At 48.0% G+C, this 13,385-nt stretch overlaps 1 protein-coding gene across 2 annotated transcripts; it reads left to right on the top strand.

Moving 5' to 3' along the window:
* The first annotated feature begins 312 nt into the window (after nt 1-312).
* On the top strand, nt 313-13,340 carry TBC1D13 (TBC1 domain family member 13). 2 transcript variants are annotated; one of them, XM_052814407.1, is made up of 12 exons: nt 314-431; nt 544-617; nt 1,244-1,284; nt 1,771-1,832; nt 2,121-2,220; nt 3,611-3,693; nt 3,839-3,998; nt 4,816-5,023; nt 5,716-5,879; nt 7,418-7,578; nt 7,808-7,865; nt 8,898-13,340. In XM_052814407.1, the coding sequence occupies exons 1-12, from the start codon at nt 409-411 to the stop codon at nt 8,961-8,963; spliced, it is 1,200 nt and encodes a 399-aa protein (XP_052670367.1). In that variant the 5' UTR covers nt 314-408; the 3' UTR covers nt 8,964-13,340. The 2 variants fall into 2 exon arrangements, with proteins under 2 accessions (XP_052670368.1, XP_052670367.1); XM_052814408.1 differs by lacking the exons at nt 7,808-7,865; nt 8,898-13,340 and having other exon boundaries at nt 313-431; nt 7,367-7,578.
* Nucleotides 13,341-13,385: the final 45 nt, after the last annotated feature.

The raw sequence follows: 13,385 nt of genomic DNA, 5'->3' as shown, positions 1-13,385 counted from the left end.
GGGGTCGGGGGGGGGGGGGGGTCGGGGAGGGGGGTCTCTTCCGAGGCGGGCAGCGCAGGCAGCTGTAAGCGCTGCGGACGCTTGGTGTCTGCGGAGGGGGGGCCCAGCCCTCTGTCCCGCCAGCCCCCGGGTGGGAGCGTGGTGCCGTGACAGGGCACAACCCGCCGCCTGGCCCAGCCTCCCCCCCCGCAGCAGGTCGGTGCTCCGGGACCGGCCCGGGGTGAGAAAGCCGGCGGGCAGCAACGGGGCTCATCGCCCCGCCCCTACCGGAGGGGGGCGGAGCCACTGCCCGTGGGGTGGGCGGGGTAGGGGCGTGGTCTATAGTAACCCCCCGCCCACTCCCCCCGCGGGCAGGGTTTCCAGTCGGAGCGTTTATGCGGCGCGCGGGGAAGGGGCGCGGGGGCCGCCATGTCGCGGTTGCACCAGAGCAGGTCGGTGTTGGGGCCCTTTCCCCTGCGGGGGCGAGGAGTGGGCGTAGGGCTTTGTGGGGTCGGGGGGTGCCGGTAACAAACGTTGTAACGGTCGCGGCTCCGTTCCCCTCAGGATCGCGGATTTCCAGGAGGTGCTCGGCGAACCCACGGTGGCTCTGACCAAGCTCCGCGACCTCTGCTTCAGCGGTGAGCCGCCCCGGGGAGGTGTGGGGACCGGACCCGCCTGGGCGAGGAGGGCGCAGGGCACGGCCCTCAGCCCCTGGTGCTGCCCCCCGCGGGGCTCGGGGCGCCTGAAGGCGCAGACGCGGGCTGTCAGGCCCCAGGGCGTCCGAGGGCTGAAGGCCGCCTCAGCTACCGCCAAGTGCTCCCCTCCTAGAGCTCTCGTGGGGCGGCGGGTGTTGGAAACCCGAGGCCGGCGGGTGCGTTTTCAAGCCCAAGCTCCATCAGGCCGCAGCGGTCCCCACCCGGCCTTTGAGCACAGCCGCAAACTTCCAGGCAAACCCTTCTTTCTCCCCCCCCCCCCCGCCGCCGCTCTCTGAGATGGTTGTGGGTTTCGTTGCTTCAGCTGTGCCCTGTCTATCGCCTGCACGGTCCCCAGCTTTCTGCTTCCAACGCCTGCCGCAGGTACCTTCCCCCCCGTGGGAGGCACCGGCAAGTTTGGCACTGGGTATAACCCCTATAGCGTTCCTGTGAAAACTTCTTGCCCCATGGGGAGGAAAAGTGCTGCCTTGCCTGTTTGTGTGGTGATGTTAGCAAACCGCAGTGAGGAGACTGGGGCTAACGTAGTTATTTCTCTGCCTGATGTTCCACAGGAATTCCCTTTGATGGTGGGCTGCGCTGCCTGTGCTGGAAGGTGGGTTTTGCTTGGGCTGCTTTTGTTTCTTGTGAGTGATGCTTTGGGTTGCTTAGGTACACGCTATTTTGGGGCACTTAAAATTGTAAACGGCAAAAATCCAGAGCTTAAAAGCCACTCAAAATCAACAGTAATTTGTGGAGATCAGCACTGGCACAGTTGCAGTAGCATTTACAGACACAGGACAGCCATCGCTTCAGATGATAGAAAGCGGCTGTCTGCTCTTTGCATGAGGGCAGCCCTCGGTATTAAGCTAGGAGTGCATTTTGGTCAGGTTAACTATTGATCAATCCTGCAAATAGGTCTATGTTGAAAACCAGTCCCCAAAATACTCCTGACTGTCACTTGGCAAAGTACTAGGCTTTCTGGAGAAAGCTCCCAGTATTTTCAGAGTCAGTTCTAGCCACTGTGTTTGGTTTGCTCATCTTACAGGTATAACAGCCCATTCTCCAAATGCTAATTTGTGTGCATCTGTCTTCTGTGCAGATACTCCTGAACTACCTCCCTTTAGAGAAATCCTTATGGAGCTCTTTGCTGAAGAAACAGAGGTGAGAACATTGGTACTTGCCTCTTTATTTCTAATGATATCTGTGGAGAAGGAGAACAGTTCCTTAAATAATTAAGTACCTTCATAAAATGAATTGTTCTTGTGTGGAATGCACTGTTCTGTAGACTGTCTGGGGGATTGACCTCTTCAGCTAAACTCAACTGAAGAGAAGATCAAATGCCTTATGGCTGAGCAGGGTGGTACAGAGAGAGCTATTTGAACTCAGTCTGGGTGCTTACGTTGACTTAATCTTCTGCTTCATTGCAAATTCCTCTTTTCTTCCTTTAAGGGATCTGTATTCCCAGTTCCTAAAGGAAATGATTATCCAGCCTGGGATCGCCAAAGCCAACCTGGGCGTTTCAAGGGAAGACGTGACCTTAGAAGATCACGTAAGTGCTGTTAAGCCTTTGTGTTGCAGAAAATTCCCCAGAGCTATAAACTGTTGTTCTGGAGTCTGGACCCCTGGACTGCTCTTGGCTCTGTTCTCAACTGTTTTTCCCTGCTAGCAGGAGGTACAGCCTGGCACTTCTGTCTTACTAGCCTTCACTGTGAATTATTAGCAAAGCACCAGTAGTTCTGAACAGAGCTCTTTTCTTTCCCTTCTCCCCTCTTTTGGGGCTAGCTGCCCAGGCTGTGGGTCTTCTAGGGAAAGGGGGAAAAGGAGAGGCTCACAAGAGGTACCTCTAGCAAAGAGACACTGTGGTAAGAAGTCAGGTCCCTGAGTGGACTCAGAGCAGGCTAATTGGAACAGAGGATATAAAAGAGGCAGGAGAGTCAAGTTGGACAATGGCATGGAAGGCAGGAGACTCATTTATTTCTAGTTGTGCTGCTGGCTTTTTTTTTTTAAATTCACTATTTCCTGCATCCCTTGGCTTTTCCCTTCTCTGAAAGTGCTGTTAAGAGTGGTTGTGTTGGGGGAGGGAATGAAGTAACTGATCAGAAGAGACTGTAAAATGATACAACTGCTTCCATGACTGGTCTTGAACATTAAGTCCTCTGCTAGCATAGTTATCTATGCTGCTGTGATCTCTGGAGGCTTTGGTGCTGTAAAACTAATGTGTTTGTAAAACTCCACGCGCACGTTGGCAGGTTACAGTGATCTTTGAATCTCTTGGAAGATCGCTTTTTCTGGTTTTTTTTTGTTGGTGTTTTTTTTTTTCTTCTCTCAGTTGTTAACTTTGCATGGATCTTGATGTGGAGAGAGGAAAGTGTGTGTGTGGAGAGGTAGTTAAGTTTGTCATATTGGAAAACTGGTCAGATACAGGATAGGTTGTTCATAGTAATATGTGTTCCCTTTTTCCTGGGCACAATGGTGGTGCTTAATAGCCTTCTCAGAGTTAAGATAGAGAGGGGTACTTGTAACTAATAACCACAATGCCTAAGTACTCTGTGAGTGGGTAACTCTTACTCTAAGTACAAAGACCATCTCTGTTGTACAGGTTGGAGCTGCAATCAGGAATTGACACAGGACAAGATACCTGATTTGGGAACAAAGTCATTAAGAGGCAGGTGAAGAGGCATTGGAAATGTTGGCTCCTGCCTCTCTAAGTGAATCTGCATGCTTACTTGTTTCACAAACTCTGATCCACTTCCTGTGTACTGTGTGAAGAAACAACAGTAAACGTAGCTAGTGAGAGAAAAAATTAAACCTGATGTGCTAGGAGCATGCTGGTACTAGATGACAGAGGGACAGAAGAAATGTTAAATCAGTGTATATTTACTGAGGATTTTGATACATGTGAAACATGCTTGTTCTGTTTCTGTTGTTTATTTCTTTAGCCCCTCAATCCAAACCCAGACAGTCGATGGAATACTTACTTCAAGGATAACGAAGTGCTTCTCCAGATAGACAAAGATGTCAGGTGTGTGAGGCATAATGAAACCGAGTGGTTTGGTTAACACACTGTACTTTGAAAACAAAGTTTAATATTAAACTGAGCCTCCCATTCAACATGGGGCATGTACTTCCTCCTTCTTATGCCTGATTTCCTTCTGTATCCATCCTAGGAGGCTGTACCCTGACATGGCATTCTTCCAGCGCCCAACAGACTACCCCTGCCTTTTAATTCTGGACCCTCAAAATGAGTTTGAGACGCTGCGCAAGCGGGTGGAGCAGACCACACTCAAGTCACAGACAGTGGCACGAAACCGCAGTGGGGTTACAAATGTGAGATCTAGGTGGGGGCTGTCTGGGGGGTAAGGCGTCTTAGCTGATAAGGGGAAGGCTGTTTCTTGGGCTTTTTTCTGTTTCACTTTCTGCTTGTGCAGTGGAATTAAGCAAATATCCCAGCAGATACTTTGCATTCTGGTGGCTAGACAGCTTTGTAGAACCAGTTGACGTGCCTGACAGTAGGGAATTATAGGTGTATTTAATTTTAAGGATTATTTTTTCCTGACTTCTGGTGGAAGTTGGAGTTGCAGGAAGATGTGAGTATTTTATGCTTGACATGTGCCTTTCCATATGGGAACAAAACACTGAAGGGTTAATTTATTGAAGTTGAATTTAGGTAGTCTTCCACAACTGGATCTCATAAACCTGCAAGTAGGAAAAGAGCTGGGTATCTGCTGAAATGCGTGTTCCCTCTTTCCTCCTTCATGAGCGTTACAGTACAAGCACCACATGCTGTTGCGGAAGGTGGCTTGCTACCATAACAGATCTATCCTTTTCCTCATACCACTAACAAAGAAGTGGAACTGCTGTGGTTTCTTACTGCATGAGATCAGGTGGTGCAGTGATTCAGGGGAACTGTCTGTTGCTGCACGGACTGCTTTGCTCTTCAGGGATAGCCAGCACTAGGACTTCAGTGCCTTTGTGCTTACCAAGTTACTTGCCTTGGTTTATGTGAACACGTGCCTGCTTGGTGTAAGCTGCCCAGATCTTTTGGGGGGCTATGTGTATTTAAAAGCCAAGCTTGTCACGTGTACAAAACTATCTGTGCCACTTGGTTATCCTGAATCAGCCCTAGTCTTGCCTTGCTCTTCAGGTGAGCTCCCCTCTTAAAACAACTCCTAATTCTCTGAGCGAGTATGAAGTTCTGCCTAATGGCTGTGAAGCTCACTGGGAAGTGGTGGAGCGAATCCTGTTCATCTATGCCAAGCTGAACCCCGGGATAGCGTATGTTCAGGGAATGAATGAAATCGTGGGGCCTCTTTACTACACCTTTGCTACAGATCCTAACAGTGAATGGAAAGGTGAGAGACTCTTTTGGCCGCTCAGTAATGGCTGTCATATTGCATGCTCTCTGCGTAATGAACTGTTTTGGGAATGAGACTCTCTTTAAACAACTGTCTTTTGACTGATCAGGGCCAAAAAGCAAATACAGCAAGAGATGAGGAGTTTTGGGGACCATAGCAAATTGATAGAAACTGAGTGGGCTCTGGGTGGTGAGGACATGGGAAGTGAGGATTTTTGAGGGGTTTTTGTTTGTTTTGCATGGATCTAAGTTGCACTTTGTGAAACTTGAAATCCTTTTAGAAGCTCTTGTTTGCTTGTACTATATATAACCTTGTAAGAAAAGAATGGAATGGGAGTACTTTGCTTATTGCTTCTACTTCACGGGAGCTCCAAGGGTGTGTGCTGATGGCGGGGAGAGCAGATGATGTTCTTGGGCATAGATAACTCGTTTGTGACCCGATGTCATGAAGACCTTGTGTTGCACACAGGGGCTGTATCTGCAGTGGCTCTGTAGACATTTCTAGTTAAAAAAAAAAAAAAGTGTCTAGTCTTGTCCCAGACCAGGGAAGCCAAGATCTTGTGGGATCTGCTACTTGAATCCAGTACAGCAACCAAATTATGGAGCAAAACCAGTTCTAAGTCTGTGTGCCTCTGTCAGTCATGCTTCCTCTATTCCCCCACCATTTTTTAATTTTTTTTTTTTTTCCAGAACATGCTGAAGCAGACACATTTTTCTGCTTTACCAATCTAATGGCTGAAATTCGGGACAACTTCATTAAGAGCCTGGATGATTCTCAGTGTGGTATTACCTACAAAATGGAGAAGGTCTATTCCACCCTGAAGGAAAAAGATGTGGAGCTGTATTTGAAACTGGTGAGGAGCTAGGTGTTTCTCTGAGTCTCGGTTGGAATGCAAGGAGTGGAGCTTAATAGTGCATTTAAATGTCAACCAATTTTGTTAAACTGTTACTGTGCTTTAATAGAAAGGTTGAGAGAGTGTATGAAGGGCTTTGCCTATGGGGCATAGAGGCTCTTTTATCTATGAGCCGAAATGACCTCTCCTTGGAGTAAGCCTAGAGCGAGCTGACACAGCAAGGCTTTCCTCCTGCCTGACTGTGAAAGCAAACAATAGTTGTTGCAAAGCTGCCAGCTGTGAGTCCGAAGTGACTTGGCCACGATCCCTGGTCACCTGGGTTGTGGCTTAGTTGGGAGCTGGAGTCTTTACTCTCTTCTAGTCATCAGGCAAAACATGAGTTTCACTGTAGAGTTTCTTGGAATTTGAGGTTACAGGAATTGTGTCTCTGTCCTTAAGAACAAAACAAAAAACAGCCCCCCCTCCGTGCCCACACTTCTGTTGCCACTGGTTGCCCTGACAGCGCTAACTTAAACTGCATGGAGATCATTCTAGAAGTAAAGTGAAATCCAGCAGGCTGGACCATCCCAGCCACCTAATTCTATCGTTCTCCATCATCCAGGGGTCTCTGAGTGCCTTGGGTTGGTGTGAGTTTTGTAGAACATGCAGAAGGCAGCTCTTGTTGAAAACAAAAGTCCATTTAGTGTAAAAGTCCAAGGAGAATTTGGAAGGGAAAGCTGTTCTTGTTACTCCAGCCTTCACCAAATCACACTGAGATCTTTCTGTGTTTGGAAAAATCAGGATATATTTCTTTTATAATCCAAGAGATGGTTTGTCAGCACAGTGACATGACCCACGGTGTTGGCTGGTGGCTGATTCAGTGGGGAGAAAATAGACTGCTTACAGTTTGGCTGGCAGGAAATGGTCTTGGCCATGTAGCAGCTGGTCCTTAAGAATATCAGCAGGATCCTGAACTCGTTTGACCTTGATTAAACTTATGGTCCCTTGGATTTAACAGCAGAAAACAAGAAAGCTTCAGGCTCGGAGTGCTTACAGTATGTTTTACCAACCATCAGTGCGAACTCTGTTCCATCTTTGTTTCTTTTTGTGAATAGTAAACCTTTTGATAAGTACAGGGCTTCTGGAAAGGAGAGGAAATCCTGACAAAACAGTGCCTCTGCTAGAGGGGGAGGGCTGTGGCTTTGCAGATAAAACGCTGTTCAAATGGGAACATTACAATTACTTGGCAAGTTTAATGGAACTAACACAAATAGTGCCTTTAGGAAAAAAAGTGTCCTTTACTCCATGTTGTGGACAGAGGAGCATTTTCTGCCTTGTCTGTAGGCATGGAGCATGGCTGCATTTAAAATCTCTCTCAGTCTAGCTTGAATGTGAGAGTCTTCAAAGGAGGCAGTGGGTTTGCTGATGTTGCAGTATGAGTTGGCAGCTTAGAGCAATATCAGGGTAGAGATGGGGATGGAAACATGGGGTGCATCTCTTACTTGTAGGGAACTGGCCGAAAGCATGTATTCATTCTTTGCCTGGTGCATGTCTGACAGCAAGAACAGAACATCAAACCCCAGTTCTTTGCCTTCCGCTGGCTGACGCTGCTCTTGTCCCAAGAGTTCCTGCTGCCAGACGTCATCCGTATCTGGGACTCCCTCTTTGCTGATGATAAGCGGTTTGATTTTCTTCTGCTCGTCTGTTGTGCCATGTTGACGTAAGTACAGAGGTAGCCTTCCTGCTCTTTTCTTTCCGTCCTTTATCTAAATCCGTGGATCCATGAGTCTTCTGTAGGCATGTGTCAAGGCATCTGGTGAATAGGTTAGTCACTTGTTACAGTGGTAGCAAAAGCATTTTCAAAAGCCTCTATAAGGGCACAGTGTAGTCTGTTTTTAAAGTTCCTCTGTAAAGAGTCAAAAGTAGCTGGAATAATTTCCATCTTTCAGACTAATCCGGGATCAGTTGCTGGAAGGAGACTTCACTCTGAACATGAGGCTGCTGCAGGTAAGGATTAAATATAGTTGGCATAGGGAGTAATTTGAGGAGTCTTGAAATAGTACTGTGAGAGAGGATGATAGTAGGGGTATGCCTGGCTGAAGAGAAGTACCAGATTTCTGATGGTTGCATGCAGAAGAATCTTAAGGTGGATCTTGCAGCATGCTCATTACTGGAAGTATGAATCTCTGCATGCTGTGGTCCCCACCACCCACTGGGAACTGAACATGACACATGACTGCTTTAACTTCCTTGGTGGTGGTGTCTCTGCTCCCTGTGCTGCTAACTGGGTTTTCAATTCCACGTGCAGAAAGTGGCTGTACGCTTTCTGTTTTGTCATCCTAGCTCTGTATGGATCTCTTCTCTTCCTCCCCCTTTTTAGTGCTATAGTAGCAGTGGGCCCTATTTCAGAGAGTAATATTCTTTCTCTGATCTTCTGTTGGTGGGGCACAGTGCTGCTGTCTGGAGCCCAGCATTGTGATTAAAGTAAAGCCACCTTTTGCTTGTGCACCCATTCTGGCCTACAGAGAAATTGTCATAGACTAGAGATTTTTAATGTCTCTTGGTTTGGAAAAAAAAAAAAAAATCAGTATTTTCCAGCAAAGATGTGAAACCCTGTGTAACAGTATTAAATTTAGTGGCTGGAGGCTTTTGTTTAGTTCTGAGATCTGTGAGAGCCCGTGGTTGAGAACACCTGCACTGCACAGTAGGATATCTCTGATTCTGCCAGTTCCTGCTTTGGGCTGTGCAAGATACTGGCTTTGATAAGGCTTTCTGGCATGAAGGTAGCCCTTGTAGCAGGCCAGCTTACTGTACCCTTGGAGGACAAATTAAAAAAAAAACAACCAACTTTCTTGAAGGGTATTGAGGCTCGATCAGTTACAAAACAGGAAACTGTGAGCTGTTAAGGGAGTAACTGAATACGGCTGTATGTTATAATAGGCCAAGAATGCTGTTGTCAAGGTTTGCCCTGCTTAAGTGAAACAGTGTGTACAAGAAACCCTAGGTAGTCACCTGTGTCACTTCGTTTCTTTGACACAGGATTATCCTATCTCTGACGTTCATCTGATTTTGAAGAAGGCAAAGGAACTTCAAGATTCCAAATAGTCCATGAGCCTAACAAAAGGTGTCAGAGAAACTGTATGGCAGTGGATCCCAGGAGATGCCCCCATGCAGTGTGGTGCGTTAAAGCTCCTAGCGGTCTCTGCAGGACTTCAGGTTTCGTGTTTGGGCTACTGGCCACCTTGAAGACTTCCTTCTACTCTATTTATTAGGTCAAGGACTGATTACTTCCCCATCTACTTGGGTCCTGCACTCCAGATTTTTTCAAGTCTCAAATGCCTCTGTGCTGCCAAAAGCAGTTCTTTGTATCTTTTTTTAATGACTTAAGTTTGGGGAGAAAGAAACCATCTGTCTGCATATCCCTGAAGGAATGGACTCCTGTATGATGGAAGTAACACTTGGAGTAACTTCTAATGGGGAAGGGACAAGCTGCAGTCCAGTGGATTTTGGTGGGTGAGTATAGAAGGATCTTCCTCCTGTGAATAGAATGTATTGCGATGAAGTCACGCATCCTGCCATTCAAGTAGCTTCTGGATTCTCCTCCCTTGTGTCTGCACTTGGCCATCCCTGGGGTGTGCAAAGACGACTGCATCAGTTTCTGGGGATTGTCATCTGACATCTGGCAGTTTGGACCCCTTTGCCTGGGAAAGAGACCTTGAGAAGCTGAGATGGGAGGAGACGATTACAGCTGGTGGCTTTGTGCACTGCAACTGCCTGAATCCAGAATCGCCTTATCAACAAGGTGTCCTTGAAAGCAAGACTGTGGTGGTTTTAATCAATGAGTGAAGTGCAGTTTGAAGTCAAGCCTTATTATGCACAGCCTTAGAGCAGGAGCTTGTTGCTGCAGGGAGGCCTCACGTTGCTTTCCTTGCTCTGAACTGGAGCATATCCAGCTACAGTCAGGATTCTGAAATACAAGAAATGGGCATCTAGTCACCTGCGATGAAGACAGCCGTATTTAGGGGCTTATACAGGCATGGCACTGGGGTTTTCTGCCTCAGTGGCCTGCATAATATTACTCTGCAGAAGCTCTGGTCATAGTAACCTTGATATTGTCTCATAGTACTTCTTGCCAGGAAGAGACATGGTACAGGTCTGACCTGCAAGTAAGAGTCTTTTTCTGGTGTAATCCAGCGGGCATACAAGCATTTGTCATTAGCTGACTGCTGGGGCTGATCCACTTTTCTGTGTACCAGTCCTGTTGGAGTCACAGTCCTGAGTTGGACACTTGTCCCTCCTGAGAGGGAAACTGCTGCATTTCAAATACAGCAGAGCAGGCTCAAGTGAACATCAGCTAAGACAAACTACAGAGAGAACTGCTAACCTGCCAGCAGCGTCAAGCTGATCAGAAACCTTAATCCTCAGAGGGAGAAACTGCCAGCAGCCAGGTGCTTGGGTGGTGCAGAAGCTCTTGAGTGAACACTAATCCAGCATGCTTTTCCCTTTCTTTCTGTGCTGTGCTGGCTCACCTCTGCATAGCTCTTTGACACTGCAGTTTTCGGTATTTATGGGCATTGATTTGTTAAAGGTCAGTCGTCTTTGTAAGATCTGCTTGAGCTGCTGATGGCCTAGAATCGCCCTAGCAGGAGGGATGTGGTCAGCCTTCAGCTTATTTCCTTCACTAAAGGCCGGTTCTTTACAGGCTGCTGTAATTCTCACAAAGGTGTGTGGGGAGACCGGAGGACAGGTTGATGCATGTACCTATGTTCTTATTGGCAATCCCAGGCAATCTCTGCCTCTTCAGAAGATGCTTGAGTAACACTGGTGCAGCCAGGTGATGCTGCTGTGGTGGAGCAAGAGCAACTGAAGACTTAAAACAATCTGTAATTAATACCTGTGGCTAATGGTATCCCTCTCTGCTGCAATCCTTTCTAGAGGGTAGAGTTTTCCTCAAAGAAATATGGAACCGATAGACCAGGACAGCCATGTGATGAAGCATCCTGTCTGCTCTAACTACTGGACGGATGTTCTTCCTGCCTTGTATCACTGAGCTATTCCAGGTAGTGTCATGGTCTCAGCTCTTGGGCACCCTGCACTAGAGAGGCCAGTAGTCAGACCTCGTGTGGCCAAATGGCTAGCTGGTAGGCACAAATGTAGAACCAGAGGGTCAAATGCTTAGGCAGAATTGGACCTCCTCCAAACACTTCTGCCTCAGAACTGCTCTAAATACTGTTGTAGCTCTCTCACATTCCATGTACAACCTCCCTGCATACCTGGGCTGTTCATTTTGGGTCCCCCTGGCAAATGCAGGGTTCCCTTATGCTGTATTTTCTCACTGCTAACAGGAGCATCCATGAGGGTTCCTGCTCTGAATAGCTAGAAGTCTCCTTAAAATAGCCTGAGGAAGCAGCAGGCAAATCGGGATTTAAGCATTACTTGTAGATGAACTTCTGCTTGTTTTCAGAGTAGTGTTTGGGCACTGAGGTTGACCTCCTGCAGTGGAGTTGCCCAGCTCTGAGTGAGGTGCTGGTCTGTAGCGTTACAAACACTCAAGGAAGACACCGGGGAGGTGGCTACTCAAGTAGCAGTGCAGGTGGCTGTCTGGGTATGGGTGTCATGCTGCCTTTTCCATTCTGAAGTGCTGAAGGGTTTACATTATGCCATTTTGCTTCTCTTTAGGGGGTGACGGTAAATGCTTTTAAAAGGAGTCTGCAGTGGTTTAATGGGATGCAATGAGAGCTTTGCTGCTGGGAAGGTTCTCTGGGATAAATTTTCTAGCTTATCCAGGCTATGGCTGCTAAACTGATCCAGTCGTTCTTTGGGGAGAACTTGTAACAACTTTGATACACCCAGGCAAGCTGCTTCCTACATGAAAACCTGTTTTATATTCCTCCTTAGCACCTCCTGTGTGGTAGGACTTATGCTGTTGAAAAGGGCTGTGGAAAGGAGTTGTTGCACTTTTCAATGACTTGGGACATCCATTTCTTTATTCTAAGATTTTTCTTCTTTCTTTAAGAGCAAAACCAGATTTTCTGAGGGGAGAAAAGAATGTCTTGTTACCAACTTTTGAATCTCCTCATGAGTTTCCTTGGCTTCATTCCTCAAAGGCTTTTGGTGATTATTTTTGTTGTTGTTGAGGTCAGACGGTATTTACCTAGTGGTTCCTTGCTTGTGTGGCCAAGTGACAACTGCTCCACCCTTGAGACCTTTCCACCTCTGATTTCTTTCAATCCTAATCTGCTGCAGGAGCAGTGGGGTTGGCTGAAGTGGCAGGTCTTTGGGTTGAGACGTGTTAGTCTGGGGTGCCTTGGGCACCCCTTGTTTCATAGGGGCCTAAACAGGGGATGTTTAAATAGCTCTTACAACACATTCCTCACAGGCAGGACTACTGCCAGGCAGGGGAAGGGGGACCTATCTTCAACTGGGAAGGAAAAACGGGACACTGTGCTGGATATGGGGAGAGACGAGCGTTCCCTGGGCGGGAGAGGTCTGCTCTACCTGCACCTTGCTGTAACTCAGGATTGAGGAAACTTTGTGGCTTTGCCAGTGAGGTAGAAGCAACAGGATACTAGAGATCAAGTCGATGGTGGTCACTCAGAACACTGATTTGGAGTTTGAATTCTGTGACTGAGAATTATTTACGCTTTGGCAGTGAGCAGAATGAAGGCCAGAAGTTGCTTTGGGGGAGTCTGGGAAAGCAGAGGCTGTTTTTCCTTAATGAGTGTCAGTGACTTCATTTTAGCTGTTCGGAGCACTGTTCTGAAATGCCCTTTCACCAAAAGAGAGGAACAAATAACACTTTTTTTTTTTTTCTTACCTTGTCTGGAAGGAATTGCCAGAACAGGGTCTAGAGAACACTTTATCACTCTAACACTCTTTCTTTTATGCTTCTTTTTAAACACTATTTTTATAATGCTTCCTTTAACTAAAGGGGTGGCTTTGTGCAAACATCTCTTAGTGATGTGACCGGCCGTGTTGAGCTTGGAGGTAATGCTGCTACAGGTGACGACTACGCTATTTCTAAATGCTCTCTGCGATGGCGGCTGGGGGGGGAACCAAGCGACCGAGGAGCAGCAGTGAGCTGTGGCTCTGTGCCATCAGCTGCTCCCTCTCCCTCCCCACCTCCCATTCGGCACCACGGTTTCGCTTTGCCTTCGCCCACCCCGCCGCTGCCTCGCTCCGCGGGGCCGGCTGCGGCGGGGCCGGCCGGGGGGGGAGCGGTGGCTTTTCTCGAAGAAAAAAAAAAAAACAAAACCTGCAAAGGTAACGCTGCGACTGCGGATGGTGCGGGGCTGGGAGAGCGGTACCCGCGGGTGGGCTGCCGGGGCCGGGGCGGACCGTCCCCGGGAGGTCGCCGTCCTGTCCCGTGTCCCGCCCCGCTGACCGCTCTTTATTTTTGTACTTTCTCCTTCGAGCCCCTCTGGCGGGGCCCCTCGTTTAATGCTGTTCTCTCCTTTGTCCTAATAAAATGGTTTCTTTGCACACCGGTGCCGCAGACGCTTCTGTCGCCGCCGGGTCCCGGGGGGG

This window comes from Harpia harpyja, chromosome 19, assembly GCF_026419915.1.
Source record: "Harpia harpyja isolate bHarHar1 chromosome 19, bHarHar1 primary haplotype, whole genome shotgun sequence".
NCBI lineage: Eukaryota > Metazoa > Chordata > Aves > Accipitriformes > Accipitridae > Harpia > Harpia harpyja.
Note: the sequence above shows the minus strand (reverse complement) of the source record. Positions and strands in the feature narration are given on the sequence as shown.